This window comes from Colias eurytheme, chromosome 4 (assembly GCF_061535395.1).
Source record: "Colias eurytheme isolate Ceu_HAF_F1 chromosome 4, ilColEury1 Martin Lab GWU primary, whole genome shotgun sequence".
NCBI lineage: Eukaryota > Metazoa > Arthropoda > Insecta > Lepidoptera > Pieridae > Colias > Colias eurytheme.
Window position 1 is genome coordinate 7,442,551 of NC_142983.1, and position 23,721 is coordinate 7,466,271.

Below are 23,721 nucleotides of genomic sequence, written 5' to 3' on the forward strand. Positions count from 1 at the left end.
GCTACAAAAAGCTCTTTATTTGTACCTTGGTATTAACCCTTATCTAAATAAACGATGTATTATTTAAGACTGCTTCAATATCTTTATATTACTTTTTGAATTATTCGATTCTGACAATCCATTCAAAAGATATCACGAGTTAAAAAAAAATTAAAAAATAAACTGTATTCGGCTAGCTATGCGTTGTAGGCGTCACTCGGGCAGGGGTACGGGAGGGGGGTTAATAAGGTATAATTATACCAAGTTTCATCGAAATCGAACCGTCAGTTTTCCCTTGATGCCTTCACATACAGACAGACAGACAGACAGACAGACAGACAGACATACAAAAATTTTTTTAATCACATATTTGGGTTTGGTATCGATCCAGTAACACCCCCTGCTATTTATTTTTTCAATATTTTCAATGTACAGAATTGACCCTTCTACAGATTTATTATATGTATAGATTCTAGATGTCGTTGAACACTTTTTAGATCGCGCTATCGAAGTGTTTTTCTCGATACGTATATAGAATTTTGTGTTTGTATGCGGCGATTCTGTTTTATTGAACTTTTTAGATCGCGCTATCGAAGTGTTTTTCTCGATACGTATATAGATAAGATAAGAGTGAATTTTTGAATGCACTATCTTAGTTCTTTTGAGATAGTGTAATATCTATATGTGAGATATTGTTCACTTAGTTATTAACCTAATAAATTACTTGAATATTTTTCATGATTTTCAATTTAATTTACAAAAAGTAGGTAGTTGTGTACGTTGTAATATAGTAGCATATATAGCTTACAGTTATGCTAATTTAGTTCAAAGGCATTTTTTCTTTTGTCATTTTGAAATGCCTAATTACTCTTTTTTAGGAGCTCGACGCAAAAAGGGATGAATATGTGTCATATTATTATTATTATTATGAATGTGTTAAAATTAACAAATCTAAATGTAATGTTTAATGCCCGTGCGAAGCCGGGACGGGCCGCTAGTCAATAAATAAGCATTTAGAAAGTAGCTATTATACCCGATAAAACAATCAATACATATTATTCTACATCAACACATACCACGAACGAAATCTACATCAAAACATACTAGAATAAAATCTTCCACCTGAATTGTATTTTTTTAACCTAGGTGAAGGTTTAACCTTTGACAAACCCTTAATAAATTAAAAAACTATTGATTTAGGTAAAAATTCTCATAGGGGTGCGGGATTGGGATTGTGAAAGCTTACTTAATTTGAAAACATGGTATATCAAATTCCTCCGTTAAATCATGAACCCACTCTAAATCACATAATTTAAAATTCACACTTAGGTTTTTAAAAAAAACACGTTACTCCTTCTTTAAACTAAACACTTCATGGTGAATTCAACCTCTTTGATGATGCATAATTTTTAAATCTAGCAACACCAAAAATTTGCCGTCAAAATGTGATAGACGCTGAATTTCACGCTTGTCTGTATAATATATCGATGTGTGCAGTCCACCCACGGCGTACCTTGAGTTGTTACGTGTTATTTGTAAGCGATACGAACAAACATAAGGCAAAATGGTTAAAGTCGATGTAAAATACACTAAGGTGAGTTAATTAGTGACATATTAATAATTATCTTATTATATAACCATTTTAGAAACATGTGAGATATTATAACACGTAATATTTGAATTTGTACGCGCGTCTGCGAAAATGCCGGGTAGATTTTCAGTACGATGAAGCTGTGATTTATTTTAATCACCTGCATACATTTTATTTGTAAATTTTATTTATTTAAATTACAGCGTTTTATTCGTGCACAAATAATGAGATAATAATTGTTTTGATCAGGGATACTTATATGATTAGGTATCTCAGTTGTTTTTTATCTACCTTTAAATTTTTTTCTGCATGTATTTTGTACATCGGCTATAAAATTAAACAGTTCTTTTTAATTTTATTGGTTCCAAAATGGGATACATGTAATCTTCCACAAACCAAATTAAGAATAGGTAATAACAAGTGCAAATCGAAATCTCCTCGGAACAAAAACATGTGATAAGACTTATTTTTATAATCCACCACATTTCTACATTAAATTTTACTTATGGTACGGGAGCTATTAACGTTTTAAAAAAAGTCATTTTAGTATAGTTGGGTTCTTGATATACTGTTTCTCTTGCTATTTCGGTTAGAGTCCGGGCTGTCTGGCTGGCGGTAGTGGTTGCGTTTATTAGTGCGCACAGGAAAACATCCGTAATTTAAAGTCATTTATTAACGCGTAATTTTTAATCTTTTGCCTTTAGATAGATCCATCAGACATAAATTTTTTATTGCATGACGTTTTTTTCGTTGTTAAATAGGTGCCATACGCAATTTTTTGTTTCAAAATAATTAAAATGTCATCGAAATAAGTGAAATTACATCAACATGAGTCCGCTTTAAAGGTAAGTAATAACTTTATTACTTATATTATATTATCCTTTTTTAATACTTATATTGAATAATTAGTAAACTAATATTTTTAATAGATGGTTAAAAATTTATTACACTTTTGGGTATTAATATGAATTTGATGATATTTGGTTTTTATCAAGTTTACATTAACGTCCTATTTGAGGTTCGTTGGGAAAAGGAGGCACCATGGTAGATTGTTGCTAAAAAATTGTAAATAGTAAAATGAATATTATACATAGTATATCCTTCACGGGGACTCATGTTGATGGAATTTCAGTTATTTCGATGACATTTTAATGATTTTGAAATAAAAAATTGCGTCTGGCACCTATTTAACAACGAAAAAAACGTCTTGCAATAAAAAATGTATGTCTGATGGATCTATCTAAAGGCAAAAGATTAAAAATTACGCGTTAATAAATGACTTTAAATTACGGATATTTTCCTGTGCAGATAAGATGCGCACTAATAAACGCAACCACTGCGGCCAGCCAGACAGCCCGGACTCTAAACGAAATAGGAAGAGAAACAGTATATCAAAGAACCAACTATACTAAAATTCTCTCTTGTCAACGTTGGTAGCTCCTATATGATTACCTACTGCTGTTGTTGACATGACGTTAAAACATTAATTAGACTACACAGACAATACTATACTGGCATGGATACAGTTCCCTTTAAAATTTGTTCATTATTTTGTACATTCCACAGTTTATTTTTGTAACTAGGATTAATAATATTTGCACCCTGTATTTGTAATCATTAATTTCGTGTTTACCAAAGACCGTGAACTCGTAAACCGTGGGGTCGGGTGTATTTTTTTATCAAGCTGTAATTATTATCAGTACAAAATAACTTTTAAGTAATATTACAGCCGTAAAATTATTTAACAGACATACTCATAACTTGAGGTATTTTTACAGCTTTTCATCAACAATGAGTGGGTGGACGCAGTCAGTAAAAAGACTTTTCCAACCATAAATCCTCAGGATGAAACCATCATTGCCCAAGTTGCAGAGGCAGATAAGGTAAGTAAATAATACTTTTATTTTTTATAAAAAAAGCCTGGGTATAGGTATGAAATTATACCTACGTCCGTAATATTTTATGAGGCTAATTTTGTGAGGCTAATTACTGTGTCTACCCGCATTGCTTCGCTCCCATATTGAGACTTATCTCAACACAATATATTATAGTCTTCCTCAGAAATGGGCTATAATACTGACTGAAATAATTTTAGAAATAAGGTCAGCAGTTTCCATTATTAGCACGTTAAAGCAACACGCAACAAAGCATACAAGAAAAATACATAAAGAAAAATGCTTAGGTTGCTATCTAGAATTTTAATTTACATCACACTTTTTACATTATAAAATTGTGTAGTAAAAAATAAATAGTGGTCGTGAAGTCGCGTAATATAGCTATGTCTTTTTGTAATTCTGCACATCCGGAATAACTGATTCTATATGTTCGTCCAGAAGCTTAATTATCTTCGCTTGCAGGGGTTTTTTTTAATTGTAATGTTTTATCTTCCTATCTTGATTCTTCTACAGTTTGTCGCCATTGGCCATTATTATAATATATAATTGATTAGTATCTGTGCTAAAGATTATTGCCATCCTTATCTGTTCTGTTCGATTGTATTTTTCTTCATTAAATATTTGGTATATCTAGATTAAATAAATCCCCGTGATCATTTTATAATTGTGAATCCTTTTCGAATAACATACAATCTATATTGGTTTATGAAAAGCACGCTGTAGAGTGTAGATTCTGGAAGCCGGATAGGATTTCAACAGATTTATTAGACGACTTTACGCCAAACATTCTCGAACGAGATTCCTAGTCGCAACATAACTAATCTAACGAGCTATTATTATAAATATAACATTCATAAAACATTAACTAATAAATTTGATATCAAATCAAAAATTTTAGATAAAACCAATAATTTTATCTACTTATCTTTTCGCATCTATTTTCAACACTGTCTATACCTACTATAGGTACTATATTTAGTAATATAAAGTTAATGAGCTCGTTTGTTTGTTTGACCGCGCTAATCAGGAGGTTCTGGACCAATTTCAACAATTCATTGTGCCTCATGTCTTTTAAAGACTTAGATATAGGCCATATTTTATATGTCGTAGGTGGAGCCGAGGCGGGCAGCCGCTTGTAAACATAATTATTATGTTTTAATATTTTTTCTGTTTTTTATTTTATTGTTGTCTGTTTTATAAAAACATAACATTTATTACAGGCAGACGTTGATCTAGCCGTAGCCGCAGCTAAAAGCGCATTCCACCGATACTCCCCATGGCGTACAATGGACGCCTCTCAAAGAGGGATGCTCTTACTCAAATTAGCCGATTTAATCGATTCCCAAGCCAGATACTTAGCTGAACTAGAAACTTTAGACTGCGGTAAGCCAGTCAAAATAGCTGAAGAAGAAGTATACTATTCATCCAGTGTTTTGAGATACTACGCTGGTAAAGCTGACAAAATTTTGGGCAACACAATTCCTGCAGGTGAGACTTATATCGTATTTTCTACCTGACCTCAAATCTATATTTAAGAAGAAGATACAGAATTTTAAAATATTTATTTCATGATTATAAAACTGACAATGATAACACTGATCACGGAATCTAGATTGTATGAAACGAGCGATGAAAATGATAACATAAAATGCGATTAATAACGTGCTCAAAATTAAATTAAGATATTTATCGGTCAAGCAAGTTCTGGCTATACTTGAATAGGAATTAGTTCAAAGATCTAAATTCTATTGTACAAAAAGATAATCTTGCTAAATTCATTCTAAATATAGACAATTAGAAATCAATATTTGTATTTGCAAATTAAAGTTTTAAAATAAACTTTCTTTCTTAATATTTTCTTCCAAATCAGCAACATAATGCACTTTCACGTGACCATAATCGTATTTATCGTTACAATATTTGTGTTTACTATGTTGACCTCTACTATCACTGCCTTCATTACTAATTTTTGATAACAATACATGATTGTCATGTAAGAGTTGCTTTTAATTATGATACTCGTGTAATATATAACATGTGGATACATTAGTTGATTGCATAATCGTTTTTATGATTAGGAATCAATTAGGAATGCTGTATTATTTCCTACTTAAAAATATGGGAACTGCAAGATTTACGAGAATAAAACCCAAATAATAATCTGGATTTCCATTTCGACTTCATATTCCATAGTCCTTGCGAACAAAAAAATAATAGAAAAGAAATATTTATTAGCAGAAAAAAAATACGTTCATTTTTATAAAAATTGTATACATTTTAGATGGAGAAGTTTTGTCCATGACTCTAAAGGAGCCAGTCGGTGTTTGCGCACAAATTATACCATGGAACTATCCAATTCCGATGTTGTCTTGGAAAATTGCACCAGCCTTGGCTGCAGGTAAGTACAAAATTAGAATAGCGAGTATAAAACATGAAAATGTTTAATTTAGGAGCATTATTACTGAAATTTTCCATGAGGCATAATGCTTTCGAAAAAATTTTTTAGAAATTTTAAAAATTGATTTACAACATGTGCATTGTGCAGTCTGATACGTAACGTGTAGCCGCAACATTTCATCAAAATTAATAATTCTATCTCTGGCACAATCAAAATCTATCATTTCTAGATTACATTGGTTTACGTAAAAAAATCTAATCTGATAATTTAATTATATTTTCACCAGTACGAAAGGTTCTTCCAACATAATAATTTCGCTCTATCTTAAGTATCTGTTCTTTCCACGACAAACGCTTTTTTTATTTCCTTCATTACCACACGGGAAAACTCTACGAAAGTATTTATTCCCTCCCAGGGTGCACAATAATAGTAAAGCCAGCGGAACAAACGCCGCTCACAGCGCTCGCAGTGGCCGCGCTGATCAAGGAAGCGGGTTTCCCCCCCGGTGTGGTTAACATCCTGCCAGGGTACGGACCCACCGCGGGTGCCGCTCTGACACACCATCCGGATGTCGATAAAGTGGCCTTCACTGGCTCCACTGAGGTGATGTTTGTTTAATTCTGAATTTATGGTAACTTACTAGTACATAATATGGCCGAAATATAACTACGAAATAATACGAATACTTAGATACTTTTGTTACAAATCAATAGATACTTCTGATTACTACTTACATACATTTGAATAATCGTCTTCAACTAAATCCTAAAATTGTACACTTTGCTTAATTCTTCTTATTTTCAATCAATTTTCTGATCTGTCAAAGTAAATATACTTTAGAGCAAGTTAGACCAATAGGTCTAACTTGCTCGCTGCGATTACTCGTCTTACTCGCTGCCTATTTGTGTATTAGTTTCACGAAGGTGCTAATCACGTAATTCTTAGTAGTATATCTACAAAGGTTTAACAACGTCATTTAGATGCGTTAAGTATCCTCGGTATCTAACAAGCAGATATAAATAAATGTGCATGTTGAAAGATTTATCAAGCGTCTAGAACCAGAAACTATGACATAATTTATTGAATTATTTTTTAAGTAAAATAAAAATTCCAGGTGGGTCGTTTAATCCTTGGAGCTGCGCCGGCTGCCAATCTCAAAAGGGTCACCTTGGAACTTGGTGGAAAGAGCCCTCTTGTTGTCTTCAATGACGCAGACGGTATGTACCTACTACCTACTATAAATTAGCTTAATGTTTAAATTATTCTATTGTGGTTGTTGTGTACATTCTAAAAATAAATTATCCCCACTACATAACATTTTATAAACGTGAAAGTAACTCAAATTAAATTTAAATTCAAATATAAACAATTTATATTATAAGTCCATTTCCTTGTTGCGTACGTATTATGTAAATAAAATTTCATTTTTTAAAGAAAATGTATCTATTTAATTTCTAGTTGAAACAGCTGCGCAAATAGCCCACGCGGCCGCATTTGCAAATGGCGGACAGTGTTGTTGCGCTGGGACGAGAACATTCGTACAATCCGGTATTTACGATCAATTCATTCAAAAAGCCGCCGAAATCGCGAAAAATAGGTCTGTAGGAAATCCCTTCGACGATGTACAACAAGGTCCCCAGGTAAATATTTCAATTTGTTAGATGTTTGTTTTTTTTCGTACTAGAACAGTGGCTCACTCTGTTGTTTATTTCTTGAAATATATATTTTTTTCTTTTTTTTATACATATCTAGTACTAAATAATTGGATAAAAACATAGACATATGTGTACTGCTATAATTAATATAAATAATGTATTAGAATTTTAATCTTTTTACGTTTTATAATTCGATTTTGAACCGTGCTTGGTGGATTGCTGGAATTTTTTTAAAATAATAAAATTAAAATTACAGATAGACAAAGAGATGTACACAAAAGTACTTGGGTACATCAAAGCTGGTAAGGATGAAGGCGCGAAATGCTTGGCCGGGGGAGACAAACTTGGAGACAAAGGATACTACATCAAGCCCACTGTTTTCGCTGATGTTAAAGATAATATGAAGATTGCTCGCGAAGAGGTGAGTAAAATTACAAAAAAAAGTCTATTTCTTTCCACATATACGTAGGTATTGTAAAGTAGGAGTTCTTTTATACACGTTTGTATGTTACCGTAGCAGTAAACTAGCAGTAAACTACCTACCAAATAATTAGAACATAGAAAAAACAATATAGGCAGTTTTACAATAGATGTTACTAAGTTTGTAAATGTTATTATATTAATTAGGTATTATGTTGTGTATTGAAATATGACGTATCACTCAAAGACTATATTTAAACAAGTGATATGAGATAAGATAGAAAGCGAATTGTGTACAAACAGGATGATTACGCCGAGGGGAAAATATCAGTAGCATTTGGCTATTATTATATCGTTTGGATATACGCACCAATCAAAATAATCTACCATACTGAAATGTGTGACTATAATTTTAAAATTTCCTCGAAATTTTTGTTTTTCACAAGACTTAACAAAAGTTAATGCGACATGCTAAGCTATTTCCTATAATCATTGCAAAAATGAACATGGTGATTATTCTCTCAAGAAATGTAAGCAGGCCTGCTGCATGCATGTTTTTTGGGTTCAACGATATCACGATTTTTTCCTTCACTGTCAAAAGAGAAGTAGAATAAACAATGCATGATCAAATTTAAAATTTAAATTAAATTTGAAGTACCTTCAATTTTAATATAATTATTCTTTACCAATTATCTAGATCTTCGGGCCAGTGCAAAGCATACTAAAGTTCGAAACGTTCGAAGAAGTTATAGATCGCGCGAACGACTCCAACTACGGTCTGGGATCTGGAGTCATCACCAATGACATCACTACAGCTCTAAGCTTTGCGAAATATATGCGAACTGGTTCTGTATGGTAAGTTTTCTTTTAATACTTCTTAAGGCTTATCTCTAATATCTCTTATTAGAAGGTCTAAAGATTAGATCCAGGAATTAAACATATTCAATTCGCGACGTGGATGCCTATTATATGTTTATTCACAACTGGAAGCATAATTTTTTCCTATTTTTACGTCATTTATCTCCATATAAGCCGTTCTGTTCTATCAAAACATGAAAAAATGCAAATTGGTCAAGTGAGGGGTTCTCGGGTTTTGCATGTGAATCAGTTTTATTTTTATTTATTTGTATTAGTAAAATAATACTACTGACTGCTATATTTCATTATTTTCAGGGTTAACACATACGACCATGTCACCAGCCAAACACCTTTCGGTGGATTTAAGGACTCTGGATTGGGAAGAGAATTGTAAGTTTAATATTCTTTCGATTAATTTGTTGGTTACATTACATTCATTAATTTTTGGACATGCCTGGCCTCAAAACCTCTCTTGCAACATTTCTTTGATGAAGATTTTTTGTTGTTTGTGAAAATATACCTATTATGTTTTGCATATCTACACTTTAAAGTTAAATCAATTTTTCTTTTGCAGGGGTGAAGATGGTATTTCTCAATATCTGGAAACTAAGACTGTAACAATGGCACTGCCGAAGAAACCTCAACTATAATTCATACTCAACTAGAATTCTCAACTAGAATTCGTATTATATTCGAACTTCTATTTGATACATATTATATTTCTTTAATAATATTGGAAGCAATTTATACCCTGTTATAAATTTTTGTTATCAATTAAAATGTTTATTTTCTTATAAGTCATGAGTATTTTTTTTCATAATCTCAACACCGAGTAACTAACTAACAATTAACATTCTACCAAGATTCAAAAGAACGAAATTGTTTTACGATTAAAATATATTATTCAACATTATAATAATCGCAGGCTTAACTTTTTTTATTTTAAGGGATCCTCAGTCTACGTAAAGCTAAAGCATACTAATCTAGTTTAGTTTTCATCATATTTCATAACATTATAAAGTAATACTTACCGACAATCTTATACTGCTTCTTAGTGAGATGTGCAGACATCATCCCACAAACATGAGCACCAAGGGAATGTCCGACGCATGTTATCATTTTAGCAAGCGCACCATTCTGAGTTAGGAACGAATAAAATTGAGCAGTACATTGAGCTGCTAATCTGAAAATAAGATCGGATATCAGTTAAAAAATTAATTTAAGAGTCTATTGAACTCGATATTATCCGATATTCTGTATGAAGCTAGGAATATAGCTATTACAATAACATGTATTTTTTTTATGCCATAGGATAGCAAACGAGCAGACGCGTCGCCTGGTGTTAAGCGATTCACGCCGCCCATAAGCATCCACTCCACAGGGAAGTGGATGTGTTGCTATCCTCAAAGGGATTTGGAAGGAGTTAGGTAGAAGGGGCGAGGATGGGAGGGAATGAGGATAGGGAAGGAGAGGATGGGTATAGGGGATGGGAAGGGATGTGGGCCTCCGGACCCCTCACTCACCGTACGGAACGCGACAGTAAACTGTCACTATGGCGCCGATATTCTGTGAGGGTGCGAGTACCTACTACTACGAGGTACCTTCCCCGGTGCGAGCGTGGCCCAATTCGTGCCGAAGCATGCTCGACTCCCACTCAATATTCAATATTCTTTTGCAAATACATGTAGTACCCCTACTTCCTTATAAAAAAATATGTATATACAAAATCGTCTACTGCTAGTAATTATGTCAAATTTATATTTGGGATGGCTTATTTCGATTAAAGTATTCTTGACACGGTCTATGAATATAAGCTAATAATCGTATACAATTTTTTTGCTGAGTAATATATATAGCCATATTAATTAATTAATTATTATTAGTTCAATAAATAAGAAAGTTACCTCATATTCGCTAGAGCAGATAAGTAGCACGGAAACCTGGACAGCGCCGACCAGTCCACCATAAAAACATTGTAATCTTTGCGCCACAAGTATGCTAAAATAATTAAAACTCATCTTAATATACGAAGTTATTAAATAATAATAAATCTTATGACATTACAAGTTACAACGTACATGAAACATTTAAACATTATACCATATTATAACTGCTGCGTTTATCAACAAAACGTAACAGTTAAAAACTATTATGGGCGATAAAATAAGCCACAATTATACCTGTGCATTCAATTTAACTTTCACATGATATTTTACTCACAGACAATAGTCTTGTATAAGATTAATATTACCACAGTAAACAGTGACTTCTACTAGTGAAAGTCCTGAGAATAAATTAAATATTGGATTATTTACATGGTTTATGATTACTCTTAAATTTGTTACACTACTAAAGCCTAGATTCACCAAACGTGACCATTTTATAAATATTACAAAAATTGTTAAATCCATTTAAAACGATTTCGAAAAGAGCAAAGAAAGTATCTTGCAATGCATTTGTCTATAGTACTAAATCTACTTTAAAATCAGAGTTCGTTCAAAAATCGTGAACAGAATATCTATTATCCTTAAACTTACCGTCACGTAGAAAAGACATAGGAGTTTTCGCATGAGTACCATTAAATCCATGTATGATGAAAACGTTTTTTCTTGTGAGTTTCCATCCCAGTTTCGGTAAGAGGTGTATATGTTTCACATTTATCTTCTGGTTCACTGGACGTTCCCTGCTCATGAAAGACTGATTACGTCAAATCCATTTATCTATAAAGAACAACTACGAACAATACACTTTTTCACCAAATTTGATTCGAAAAATCAGGAAAATTACTTAACTATATTGAATCAAAAATTATTACTTGACATTTGTATATTATGTTGAATAAATAGTTATTTTAGTTTGTAACGTAGTAGAGATCAAAATGATCCAGAAACAACAATTCATGGACAATTCCTTCTGCGATTATAACGTTGTTTAAAATAAATTCAAAGCATGGTAAGCAAATGCAGCAGCGTTAATGGGTTGAGCACTGATGACTCCAAGTAATTAAAAAACATCATTCATTTCCTCTGACTTGAAATTTTGTCAGATTATAAGAAAGCCCACTATTTTGAAGAAATAATAAAAGACTGGACTTATCTTGTTGTACAAAATATGATAGTTAGCCTGATGGAAATTGCCGAAATAAGCGCCTGGCTCGCGGACCATATTACAAATATATAATACAAGTTTAAATCCAATTTGATATTAACTACGTTTCCATAACAGACCGAAAGGATACCCAAAGAAAATTGTATTGTTAATCTATACTAATATTATAAAGATAAAGAATTTATTTGTTTCAACGCGCTAATCTTAGGAACTACTGGTCAGTTTTGATAAATTCTCTCGGTGGCGTGGCTATATATCATCACGCTAAGACCAACAGGAGCGGAGCAATGCGGATGAAACCGCGTGGTACAGCTAATTTAAATATAAAAACAATGTACCAATTTAAAGTAGGTATATACTTACGGGGTAAACAAATGAAATTCAATCTCACTATCAGGACACTTCCATTCCCTCTTCATAACACACCGAAAATAGCGGAAATCTAGCATTGACATCATGTCACCTTCGACATCTGAAGCTGAAATTATATACTCATTAGGTATCCTCATGAATTAATATTTTTAACATCTAAATATAAATTATAATTGACTTAGAAATTCTAATTCTTTATTTCCTTTCGCAAGGAAGCTTTAGGCATTAAGGCGTCAGGAATTTAGCCCCTGGAATGCATATAATCTCGGCAAAGGTAGGTGTCATTCCAATTTTGCGTATCAACCATAGAGATCTGAATAAGAGGAGAGAGAAATGCTTTTGAGCTAATTTAATCAATATAGAAATTGCAAAAAAATTAAACAAACTTTTATTTTGCTCAGTCCTCCTTAATTTTAATTTAAAATTTAAATCAAATTTATCTTACGTATGTATGTGTTAGATTCAGTTTCATTTACAGAAAACAAAAAACTCATTAATAACTAAGATTGCAGTTTTTTTAGTTACGACTTTCACAGACGTTCGTTATGTTAACTGTTTTTCAAATCATATTTTGGTTTTAACCTTGAATATTATGGAAAATTCCATACCACTACCACTACTCTCAAAACAGGAGACCTAAATTGGTGTCTGGGTCACTGACCACTGCCATTGCACTCATTTTGGCGGTCTTGACAGTGGAATATTTTCAAAATTTTTGGCTTGGGTTAATCTTTTAATTTATAAGCAATTATACTTATAAAGCTTAAAAAAATTATGAAAGCTATCAAACATATCGGTATGTGCACAATTTATGTTTTATTGGAAAATGTTGCCGTAAAACAACTTTCACTGATAATCCTGTAGATAGTTCTACCTCAGGTAACTATAGCGAAGAATATCATATTTCTTATATGTACTTCCTAGAAAACTTTATGAATTTTATTTAATTTAAACTCATTACCTAGTTCCATGTACTTACTATCGCCGACAAATTTTGAACAACCGCACAAATTGGATTGTTTGCGACCAACCTATACAAAAGTACCTATACCTACTATATGTTTAAAAATACATGCCATAGTTTATTAAGCATATTTAGTTATTAAGCAACGTGTTATACAACGTAATACGTTATCCCGAATAATTTTGCAAACTACCAGTGAAATCGATTCAATTGTTTCACATATTAGTTTAAAACAACAGACACATGAAAATTAAATCAGGCTTTAACTTAAATTTCATGACAGATATTTTTTGCGATGATTTAGATATTAATTAATTATTAATTTAGGCATGGCCTACCTACGAGAAATAACCAAGCAAAACAAATTTAAAAATTTTATTAATCCTACCTACTAATAAGTAATTTGTTAACTATGACTATCTATTTGCATCATGTACCTATCTAAAATGAAATTCACTCGTGTGAATAATTTTTAATGGTGTACCTACATTAAAAAAATGTCTTCTATTTGGTTCTATTCTACATAATATGATGAAGGCGGTTAAATCACATATATATTATTTAAGTTAATATTATGCTATAGTTTTGTTATTATTGTGTCATTAAGGAAGGTGGACCCCAAAATACAGGCTGTCCTAGTTTGGGGTCCAAATGTTACATGTTTGTACCTAACCCACAAATTGATCAATAAATGATTTTTATTTATTGAGAGTTAAAATCGGAAAGTAAAAAATGTATAAATTTGTGATACCGCGGCGGGATCGGGAATGCTTCTTTCGAATAAGAAATAATAAATTTGAAAATCAATCTACAGTTGGCGAAGAAATCATAAACTTGTACAGTAAACTGTAAAATATGAAAACTTTTCTTTCTCAAAGTCGGTAAATGATTCAGCTTAACAAGCAATGATTTTTATTAATTACTAGTGGTCCGCCCCGGCTTTGCCCGTGGTACATATTTCGCAATAAAAAGTAGCCTATGTCCTATCTCGGGTATCAAAATATCTCCATTCCAAATTTCATGCAAATTGGTTCAGTAGTTTAGGCGTGATTGAGTAACAGACAGACAGACAGAGTTACTTTCGCATTTATAATATTAGTATAGACTAGCGGTCCGCCCCGGCTTCGCCCGTGGTACCTATATATTTCGCAATAAAAGGTAGCCTATGTTCTTTCTCAGGGTCTAAAGATTGTCTGTGCCAAATTTTATCAAAATCGGTTAAGAGGTTTATGCGTGAAAACAATATAGACTAGGTATACTAATATTTAAAGAGGAAAAATTTAATTATGTATGTATGTATAGACTATAGACTATGCTGTAGCCTGCTAGGCTATAACTTTGTATTATTGAAAAGATGTGAAAGGGGGAAAATAGATAAAATCTTTTATGCGTATCTACTTATTAGGTACACTTGCGATAAAATCTTTTTATATCGTGTCAAATTTAAGCTCCCTCGTAGCAGGTTTTGATTTTTTTTTATGAGCGTAACCAACCCTTGAGGTTTCTTAATGTTATTTTAACAGGATTAATCACTTTAAATATCAAAAGAAATTGAGAAAAAAATACGCACATAGCTTCTGAACTTTTTTAGTTCGTTCGTTGGTGTCAGATAATTAAAAACATCGGATTGTAGTAAATATCAATTACGAAACAATAACATAAATGATCATTTATAATAAGTTATTAAAATATCACGTTTACCACGAATATCTACAATTCTTTACAAGTCTTATTAAAAAAAACAATAGAGAAAACATTTAAGTTAAGTTTCCGTAGTTTTTACTTAGGTACATTTTCTTTAACTTGACAAAACAATGACTATTTAGTATGTATTTACTTTACACGCTTTCGTTCGGTATACAATGACTTAATTTTGTATAAAATTATATTTGTATTAAAGACATAACGGTTTTTATATAATTATTAAGAAATAAACAATAATTTTAATAAAGAAATTATGTTTGGATATTTGTTGTCACTAAAAGATTTCTAATGAACTTCGGTAATGCAACCTCGCTGTGTTAAAACAATAAATTTACTAAATTAAAATGACTTACCTAATGATGTTATTGTCAGCACTAAAAACGAAACAGTTAAAACATATTTTGGAAAACACATTTCTTAAAATACTATTATATATTTGGTATAAATAATATTGCACAGTGATGGTAACTCGTTGCATTGGAATTTTCCACGGAATATTGTTTTCACAAGCAAAGAATCGCAAGCTGAGACATTATAATTTAATGTTGCCTTTTCTAATGGCAGGTGAATTGTACGGCAGCCTGTTTAACAGTGGTGCGGTTGCTTACGAGAAAGTCAAGTTAACTTTTCCCATTAACTGGACCAATCATTCATGATCAACTTTGTTCGCTAAAGATCCTTTAGTTTTCGTTGCTCATATCCCGTTGTTTGTTTGTAATAAAAATGTTCGTTGTAACCCAATTTTATTACAGAGAGGCTATTGACCGACCTGTATCTTGCGAGTTGCGATTTGCAGTGCAACTTCGACTCATTTTTTTTAAGAATTTTTATAGGCAGTCTGTTATGAAAAATATTATATAGGTATAACTGTTGTGTGGTTTCACCCGCGGACGAACCCGCGGGACAATCAAGTATTTCTATAGGCTATAGCTAAGTGTCAAAGTAACTGCCAATTATTATCAAAATACGTTCAATAATTTTCCCTAGTACCTAACAAACATACTTACATACAACCATCCGCACAAACTTTCGCATTTATAATATTAGTAGGACTAGTATCTAGAATAAGTAGGATCATACTAGGATGTTGCTGTGCTAAACGGAGTCAAAACTATTTCCTTTAAACCATTGAGCCCCGAACGGCCCGTTCGGTCCACGACACAATAGATTTTCTATTGTGTCTGTGATTCCGGGGCCTGAGTTATTAAATTAAAGTAGCAGCTACTGATGCTTGGACTTCACGTTTATTTTAAGCTTACTAAATTATAATAAAGCCTTTTCATTTCCCTTCTGGTTAATCAAATCGCCGAATGCTCCACTACCAAGTTCATACAAGCCGACTATATATTTTTTTCATATTTCACAATTCACATCATACATCTTTTTTTATTAAAGATTTGCTTATTATATTCGTTGCATTACCTACCTGGCGTTTTCGACATTGAAATCGCCAATAAAATAATAATTAATAGTAAAATCTCACCTCATCTTAGTTTTTATTAGGTAAAGAAAGAAAACGTTTATTTTATGGTCCATAGCCTCACAAGTATACATAATGAAAAACAATTTATACAATACTAGTGGTCCGCCCCGGCTTCGCCCGTGGTACATATTTAGTCCTTCTCCTGGCTCTCAACTACCTCCCTGCCAATTTTCAGCTAAATCGGTTCAGCCGTTCTTGAGTTATAAGTGGAATAGGTAACTAACACGAGTTTCTTTTATACATATATGTATATAGACTTATATGCTACAATACTTAAAAATACACATTGAAGTGTGTTGTCTGTGAAGCATGATGCCATTAAAAGGGGAATGAATCTGTGACGTAAAAAACGTCGTGCAGCACCGATTTTCAGGGAGCCCCGAGAGTCTTGGGGCTCACTGAAAATCTCGGGCCGAGAGCAATAATTCGTCATAATATAATATATATTTTTTAATTAAAGAAAAGAAAATAAAGGTACTAATGTAAGAGAAAAGCAGGAGTCAGGAACATTAGGTTTTCATATTATTTTAGAATAGATAAGAACAGTATTATAATATTTTATTATATACTGTGATACTTCATACATAATATTTTATTTAAACAATATTTTGTACTCATGAAAATTTCATGAGTACAAAATATTGTTTACATTTAATGTAAGGTATGATATGTAAGGTATGTATGATACCTACTTAGCCTACCTAAAGTGGATTTCTTTTCAGAATTTTTTTAATTCAAACTGAATTATTTAAATGCCCCAATATTTAGCTGTGATAAAGTTATTTGTAATACTTGTACCTATTCCTACTCATAACTGTTTCTTTTATTATTTCACCAAAAGCTATAATTAAAATAACATGGGTTTAATTTCATAAGAGACATAATATTGAAACAATAGCTTAAATCTAAAGCTTGCATTTTTACAAGGGTTGTACCATTTAGGTATAGTTTTATTTATATTTAAGTAGGTAACGTAATAATCAAAAAATACCATTCAGTAAAAAATTGCGTCACCTAACGGTTCTATTCTGACGTTTTGGCCATAAAGATGGGGCATTCGAGTGCGTAAATTGTGAATCATGTCCGAAATTAATAAAAGCATCCATGACAAGGTCAACTACGTTAAAGTAGGCTCGATTGAACTAAATCCATCACGTGAGTGACACCACATAATGTAAACATATTACGACTAAGTGTATTTATTATTTTATAATTGACATCATACTATAAAACATTGCACAACTTTAGTGTAATCCTATGCTTTAACCTCTAAATTGTATTTAGCGTCAAAGTAATATGATAAATATATTATCAAACAAAAGATGCGTCATTGTTTTACATTCATAATTTTAAACACATTGATTCGATTGAAAAATGCGATGCTTTTTTTCTTTAACAAAGTCAATTATGTTTGTTATTGATATATATTTACAAGTTTGGTTGGATCTAGTTCCCCGCCGCGCCCGCCCTCTAGTTGACAGATATTATTGTGTGTTGCCAACTTTTACCGAATAACTTAATAACCCAACTAAATCAATTTATACCTGAAGATATAATTTATATAATATTTCTATCGGAAAAAATCTGTAAAAATATAATTATAAACTCCTTTATGTTTAAGATCGATTATTACATAATAGTACCATGAATGATACAGATATTAAATAATCTAGGTTTGAATAGTTATTAGTTAGTTAATATAATATTAGCTACAGTTAAATTTGAAATAAAATATATGTACAGATAGAGCATATTAAATAACTACCTGCCATTAAAAAAAAATGCCGGGAAAATGGTCAACAATGAAAACAATCAAATTTACCTTCTATTCTAAGGTATATAGATATTAAGTTCCCTTACTCTAAATTTTCTTATCAACAGTAAAGAAGTCGAAGTGCTAAACATTTGCGTTACGTTTCTTGTTGACTTTTGACTTGCGCACTTTGGCATTTTCACGATATAAATAAATGTAGTTTTTTAGTTTCAATACAAAACGAACGCGGGAACGTCGTCGGCTTTCATTAGTTATTATAAATAAAGTTTAAACGATTATAAAGTGTAAATTCTCTAATAATGAACTATACATTAAATCAAATGAGAGAAAGAGAGTGATTTTCTCTACATTTAAATTTTTTTTTCATTAGGTACCTACTTACATGTAAGTATTTTATCTTACTAAATAAAACGTTTAAGTAGTTAGGTACCTATCTCTCTTAACTTATGAAAACATTATTCAGCGTGCTTCTTCATTCAAATAGAATTAAATGTTTTAATGGATGTGGTCTTAGAATAAATGCTCTAAGGATGTGATAGGTAGGTAATTATTAATGTAGGTAGGTACCTACCTGGCTTAAAGATTTTGTAATTTCTTAATTTTACAAAATTTTATCTCGATTTTCAAATTCAACTTTAATATTAGACCTTAGTGTAGTCTAATCAATAATTTAGTTTTTAGACTGTTTCTTTTATATTGAAGATAGATAGTTAGTAGTAATGTTTTTAATCTGATAAAAGTTAATTCCATCGACCGTATCTAAATGTCAATAGTTATTTTGTCTACTTAGCTACCTTATAGCCAAATGAATGATAAAATTCATTGAAATATATAAAGATTTACAAAAAATAATGTCTTGGCTTGTAAAAGTTTATAAAAAAAATTGCTATAAATTTACAGATCGACGAAACAGCTATGAAAATCTAGATATGGCACAAAAGGAATACGACACAGGTATATTTTATTTCTTGACAATTTACATAATAAATACATAGATATTTAAAGAATATATAATAACTAGGTATCTACTTATTAGTAAAGAATAATTTCTAATAAATTTTATTATATTTTATTTTTAATCTTTAGGAGAACGAGTTTACACGTTCGTCGGTATGTGAAAATTACAAAACTAAGCACGGTTTTTCAATTTTAATAACTGTAACAAATTATTTAATATTATAATTTGTATACGTAGTATATTATTATTAGTCTGTGGTATAATATTATTTGCATGTTTGATCAATTTAAGATCAAGTGATGGTCATTTTCTATACCTAATATTCTAACAACACTACAGTGGCGCTTTTTACTATTTGGGTTATAAATTATGACTCAGTGCGCTATGATTTTTTTTGTAAATTAATAAAAATTAAAATTGTAACTTTGGTAGTATATAAATACGTAGACCGGGATCATAAAATAGTAATATTAAAGGTGTGGATTAATTGGGTTTGGTATTATGTATAAAGATTATTTTATTTAATTTAGGTAGGTACATACTATCAAGTAGGTATTTAAATATGCCTGTAACTATTTCAGATAATAAACACGACCAGGATAATTATTTAAAGTAAGTAATTCAATAGAAACTAATATTTTTCTCTACGTTAGACACATACGTAGGTATATAACATAGTAGAGTCATCCATAAATATTAAAAAAAACAATCTGTTTTAATTTAAACTTATTTTTGTATTTATCTATCTAATGGTGTAGGCACTATCTACCCACTACCTATATATTTAGCAGTACAAAAATGAGTGGATCGTGATTTTGTGATTTGGTGACCATAGAGCACTACTTCTCCGAAGTGTAAAAAAATACATAATTTTAGGTGGTGGCAAAAGTTTTGTTTACGATGTCATGAACCCGATTCAACACCCTCTTCGGAGCCATCCTGGTGGGGGAGAGCATTTCCTTTCCCCCTATTTCCAACATTCAGACAGGCAGCTCAGCAAATATGTATCATTATTTTCTGTAAGTACAAATCTAAAAAATTTAAAACCTCGTTTTCCAGTTAAAAACATTTCCACAAATTAATTCACCCAGGGTTTTCCTTCCATTATTACTATAAATGTCTGAGGTGTAAGCTGTTTAATGTATGGTAAGAACGATATTAAAACCGACTTAGAAAAACTTCGAATATTTCACACCACACTACAAAATTTTATATTCTAAGCGATTAAGAAAAATATTTTCTATTTCTTTCAGGTTTATATTTTTAATTCGCTTTCATAATGAATTTATATATTCCAGTTTTCTTAACTTGGGGCATTCTATACGCTGAAATCGGACACCCTGTTGGTCTAAATGGAGAATTGCTCAGCATGACCTTATTGGTCATAGCATCGTACTTAGTAGGATGGATTTGGTTGAAAGTCACAACTTTACCAGCACTTATCGGCATGTTACTTACTGGTATTTTATTCCAAAACTTACACCTGGTTCACATGACTGATACTTATCGACAACTTAATCAAGATCTGAGGTAAGTTTTTAACTTAGGTATAAAAAATTGGATTAGATATCAGTTATCTGGGATTTCAAGGTGCAGATTTTTAAAACTAATTCACTAATCGCATTTTTTAACCAGCTTAGCATTTAAAATATCATCAAATAGGATTTTTCGTACTCTCTCACGCAATATTTTTTTTTCCCAACTCCATCTCCCTCCACAGCAGGGGATCGAAGCGAGGACCTATGAGAAACATACTAGGAATGGAATGTGTTATTAAATACTTTTTTACTGTCCCATGTAAGTAGGTACTATGTACATTACTACTTAGGTGCGCGAAACCCAACCTAGTCGTCATATCATAGAGATTACTTATATCATGCTTATATCCAATTTTTATTTACAGAAAAATTGCTTTAGTTATAATCTTGATGAGAGCTGGATTAGGTCTGAATGCTGATGTGCTAAAAAAGCATTACATAGCTGTATTACAACTAGGGCTACTCCCTTGGCTTGTCGAATGTGTTGCCATTGCAATCACTGCACATTATTTATTACATTTACCGTGGATATGGGGTAAGTTATTTACATTTATATGAATCTAAATTTAACTAAACCTTTATACACTAGGATATGATTTTACTAACACTTTATGGGCTATGTGCCCTGAATTAAATGAATTTTATTTATTTATTTATTTGTGTTCTTGTACCCTTATTTGTAATACCTATGTTTATCTCAGAGTTAAATAGTTGGTTACATGCACAGAACAGTGTTACATGCATGCCGATTTAATCTCTGTTGTATTCAGTACTTGTAAAGACAAAAGTGGAGCAAAGATATAAATAATTTATACTTTTCCAGCATATAAATAGCCCTTACTAGATTTCCGCCCGCGGCTTCGCCCGCGTTTGCAAAGGAAAACCCGCATAGTTCCCGTTCCCATGGGATTTCCGGGATAAAAACTATCCTATGTGTTAATCCAAGTTACCCTCTATATGTGTGCTAAATTTCATTGTAATCGGTTCAGTAGTTTTTACGTGAAAGAGTAACAAACATCCATACATCCATACATCCTTACAAACTTTCGCCTTTATAATATGTATTAGATTTAGGTAGTATTTTTTTTTTATATTATTTTTTCAGGATTTCTCCTAGGTTCCATGATTGCCTCCGTATCCCCAGCTGTAGTGGTCCCCTGTTTATTTAGACTTCGCGAATCTGGTTATGGAGTGGCTAAAGGCATTCCCACATTACTATTGGCTGCTGCTTCTATCGATGACTCAGTCAGTGTTGCCGTATTTGCAATCATTTTGAACACTATGTTCTCTACCGGATCTACTACATTTAATATTATTAAGGTAAATATCGGTACTATTAATCATGAATAGATGGACATCATTCATATAGATGATGGAATTCCGAGGTATTGAACATTATATTATAGGTATAGGATACAATTTCAAAATTTCATCGTTTTTTTTAATTTTATAGCTTACATTAAGAAATATTATAGCGTTTCCTTTGCTAAAATAAAAACTAATTTTTAGGGGCCACTGTCCATTATTGTAGGCATAGTATTAGGCGGATTATGGGGAGGAATGACATCTGTAATTCCGGAAAAAGGAGACACCTATGTAGTTCCTTTGAGATTCTTATCGCTATTTTTAGGGGGCCTATTCGCTCTTTTTATTTCTAATTTGGTTGGATGGAGTGGAGCAGGTATGTTTTTTTATATCGGAATTACCAAAACTAAAATCCTAATTAATATCTAATACATTAATACAATCTTAATTACATTGTATTAGTAAATAATTATTGCTATTCTCTATTCTCGTTTTATTCATCTAGGTCCGTTAGCTATCGTATCATCTGGTTTTATGGCTGCTTACTTTTGGGAAAAGCAAGGATGGCCAGTGAATAAGAACCCCGTGAGCAACTTATTTAGGATACTTTGGATATTTTTTGAGCCAATACTTTTTGCTTTTACAGGAGCTCAAATAACGGTAAGTTGATGAAAATCATAATATTTTGAGAAAAATAATTATTGTTCGACTAATCTTTTATTTACCTTTTTAGCTTAGTGCACTTGATCCAGATATGATATCCATGGGAGCTATTTGTCTACTATCCTGTCTGGCTTTGAGGGTAGTTGCAACATTCCTGATTAGTTTTGGATGCGGTCTTAATCCAAAGGAGAAGCTATTTATCGGCCTTACTTGGATGGCTAAAGCCACAGTTCAGGTAAAATCAATATATTTTTGTACTTACGAAAAGTACTATTATACCCTACCTATTTATTATTGTAAAGTGAATAATTGATATTTTTTTTAACAGGCAGCATTGGGCCCCGCAGCATTGGATCTTGTAAATAATGGACAATCTGCAGGAAATCCAAGAGCTGAAGAAGAAATTTACGCTAAAACTATCTTGGCCATGAGTGTACTAAGCGTAGTAATCTCAGCTCCCGCTGGTGCTATATTTATTGCACTTACAGGCCCAAAATTATTGAGTAAAGATCGTAAGTATTCTGCGTATATATGTACCTACAACCTATATAGTGAAACGTGGATTGAATTGATTTATGTTGTCTCTTTTTGGCTTACGATAATTCAATCATGCCATCATACTTCCACGTCTTATTGTGAGCTACTACTTTTTATCCCAAAAATCCCACAGGAACGGGAACTATGCGGGTTTTTATTTGCAAACGCGAGCAAAGTCGCGGGCGGATCTTGTATGTTTAAAATATCGGACCCACGCCAAAATATAATAAATACCACTTCATTTTCAGCTACCACCACAGATACTGAAGAAAATATTGAAAGAGCGCACGATGTTCAAGGAAACGCTACATCTACGGACTTATGATGTGGGGAACCTTAAGAGTAAAACATCTATTACTTAAATTACTTTTAATTTGTTTTAAACAATATTATTATTAACTTAGACAACCGATATTGTTTAAATATAAAATTCTTTTATTGTACTTAATATTGATGCTGCGGTACAAAAATATTTTCTTTTTTATTTATAATAAAATCTATATCATACTTATAACAATT

General features: G+C 31.8%; 3 protein-coding genes across 8 annotated transcripts in view; 2 read left to right on the forward strand and 1 right to left on the reverse strand.

The window, feature by feature from the left end:
* LOC149909075 (lipase member H-A) overlaps positions 1-15,557 on the reverse strand; it is a 34,798-nt gene extending 19,241 nt beyond the window's left edge. Inside the window, exons 1-5 of one of the 3 annotated variants that reach the window (XM_090120677.1) lie at positions 15,298-15,557; positions 12,268-12,382; positions 11,334-11,479; positions 10,701-10,794; positions 9,828-9,979 (exon numbers count right to left, since the gene is read on the reverse strand). In XM_090120677.1, coding sequence (XP_089976803.1) covers positions 9,828-9,979; positions 10,701-10,794; positions 11,334-11,479; positions 12,268-12,382; positions 15,298-15,358 — 568 coding nt within the window. In that variant the 5' untranslated portion in view covers positions 15,359-15,557. Of the gene's footprint in view, positions 1-9,827; positions 9,980-10,700; positions 10,795-11,333; positions 11,530-12,267; positions 12,383-13,030; positions 13,218-15,297 lie in introns of those variants that run through there. The other 2 variants (XM_090120678.1, XM_090120679.1) reach the window with 2 other exon arrangements.
* On the forward strand, positions 1,434-9,593 carry LOC149909077 (aldehyde dehydrogenase family 1 member B1, mitochondrial-like). Its single transcript, XM_090120675.1, has 11 exons — positions 1,434-1,573; positions 3,349-3,453; positions 4,686-4,953; positions 5,747-5,863; positions 6,279-6,466; positions 6,978-7,080; positions 7,322-7,503; positions 7,775-7,939; positions 8,636-8,793; positions 9,112-9,186; positions 9,371-9,593. Exons 1-11 carry the CDS (start codon positions 1,544-1,546, stop codon positions 9,444-9,446), a joined length of 1,467 nt encoding a protein of 488 aa, XP_089976801.1. The 5' UTR covers positions 1,434-1,543; the 3' UTR covers positions 9,447-9,593.
* Positions 15,558-17,454: 1,897 nt separating the features above from the next.
* LOC149909078 (sodium/hydrogen exchanger 9B2-like) lies at positions 17,455-23,656 on the forward strand. 4 transcript variants are annotated; one of them, XM_090120681.1, is made up of 13 exons: positions 17,455-17,582; positions 19,102-19,155; positions 19,288-19,311; positions 19,741-19,771; positions 20,036-20,178; positions 20,458-20,689; positions 21,063-21,232; positions 21,803-22,017; positions 22,207-22,378; positions 22,508-22,662; positions 22,736-22,900; positions 22,994-23,177; positions 23,451-23,656. In XM_090120681.1, the coding sequence occupies exons 1-13, from the start codon at positions 17,507-17,509 to the stop codon at positions 23,525-23,527; spliced, it is 1,698 nt and encodes a 565-aa protein (XP_089976807.1). In that variant the 5' UTR covers positions 17,455-17,506; the 3' UTR covers positions 23,528-23,656. The 4 variants fall into 4 exon arrangements, with proteins under 4 accessions (XP_089976807.1, XP_089976808.1, XP_089976810.1 ...); XM_090120683.1 differs by having other exon boundaries at positions 17,499-17,554; XM_090120682.1 differs by lacking the exon at positions 19,288-19,311.
* Positions 23,657-23,721: the final 65 nt, after the last annotated feature.

What these genes read in the sequence shown, in the direction of transcription:
- LOC149909077 (XM_090120675.1), top strand. Translation starts at nt 1,544, where the DNA reads ATGGTTAAAGTCGATGTAAAATACACTAAG. An exon ending in TGCACCAGCCTTGGCTGCAG is followed by an intron (nt 5,864 to 6,278) that starts GTAAGTACAAAA and finishes ATTCCCTCCCAG; the next exon opens with GGTGCACAATAATAGTAAAG. An exon ending in TGTCTTCAATGACGCAGACG is followed by an intron (nt 7,081 to 7,321) that starts GTATGTACCTAC and finishes TTTAATTTCTAG; the next exon opens with TTGAAACAGCTGCGCAAATA.
- LOC149909078 (XM_090120681.1), top strand. Translation starts at nt 17,507, where the DNA reads ATGTCCGAAATTAATAAAAGCATCCATGACAAGGTCAACTACGTTAAA. An exon ending in GGTTGGATGGAGTGGAGCAG is followed by an intron (nt 22,379 to 22,507) that starts GTATGTTTTTTT and finishes TTATTCATCTAG; the next exon opens with GTCCGTTAGCTATCGTATCA. An exon ending in TTACAGGAGCTCAAATAACG is followed by an intron (nt 22,663 to 22,735) that starts GTAAGTTGATGA and finishes TTACCTTTTTAG; the next exon opens with CTTAGTGCACTTGATCCAGA.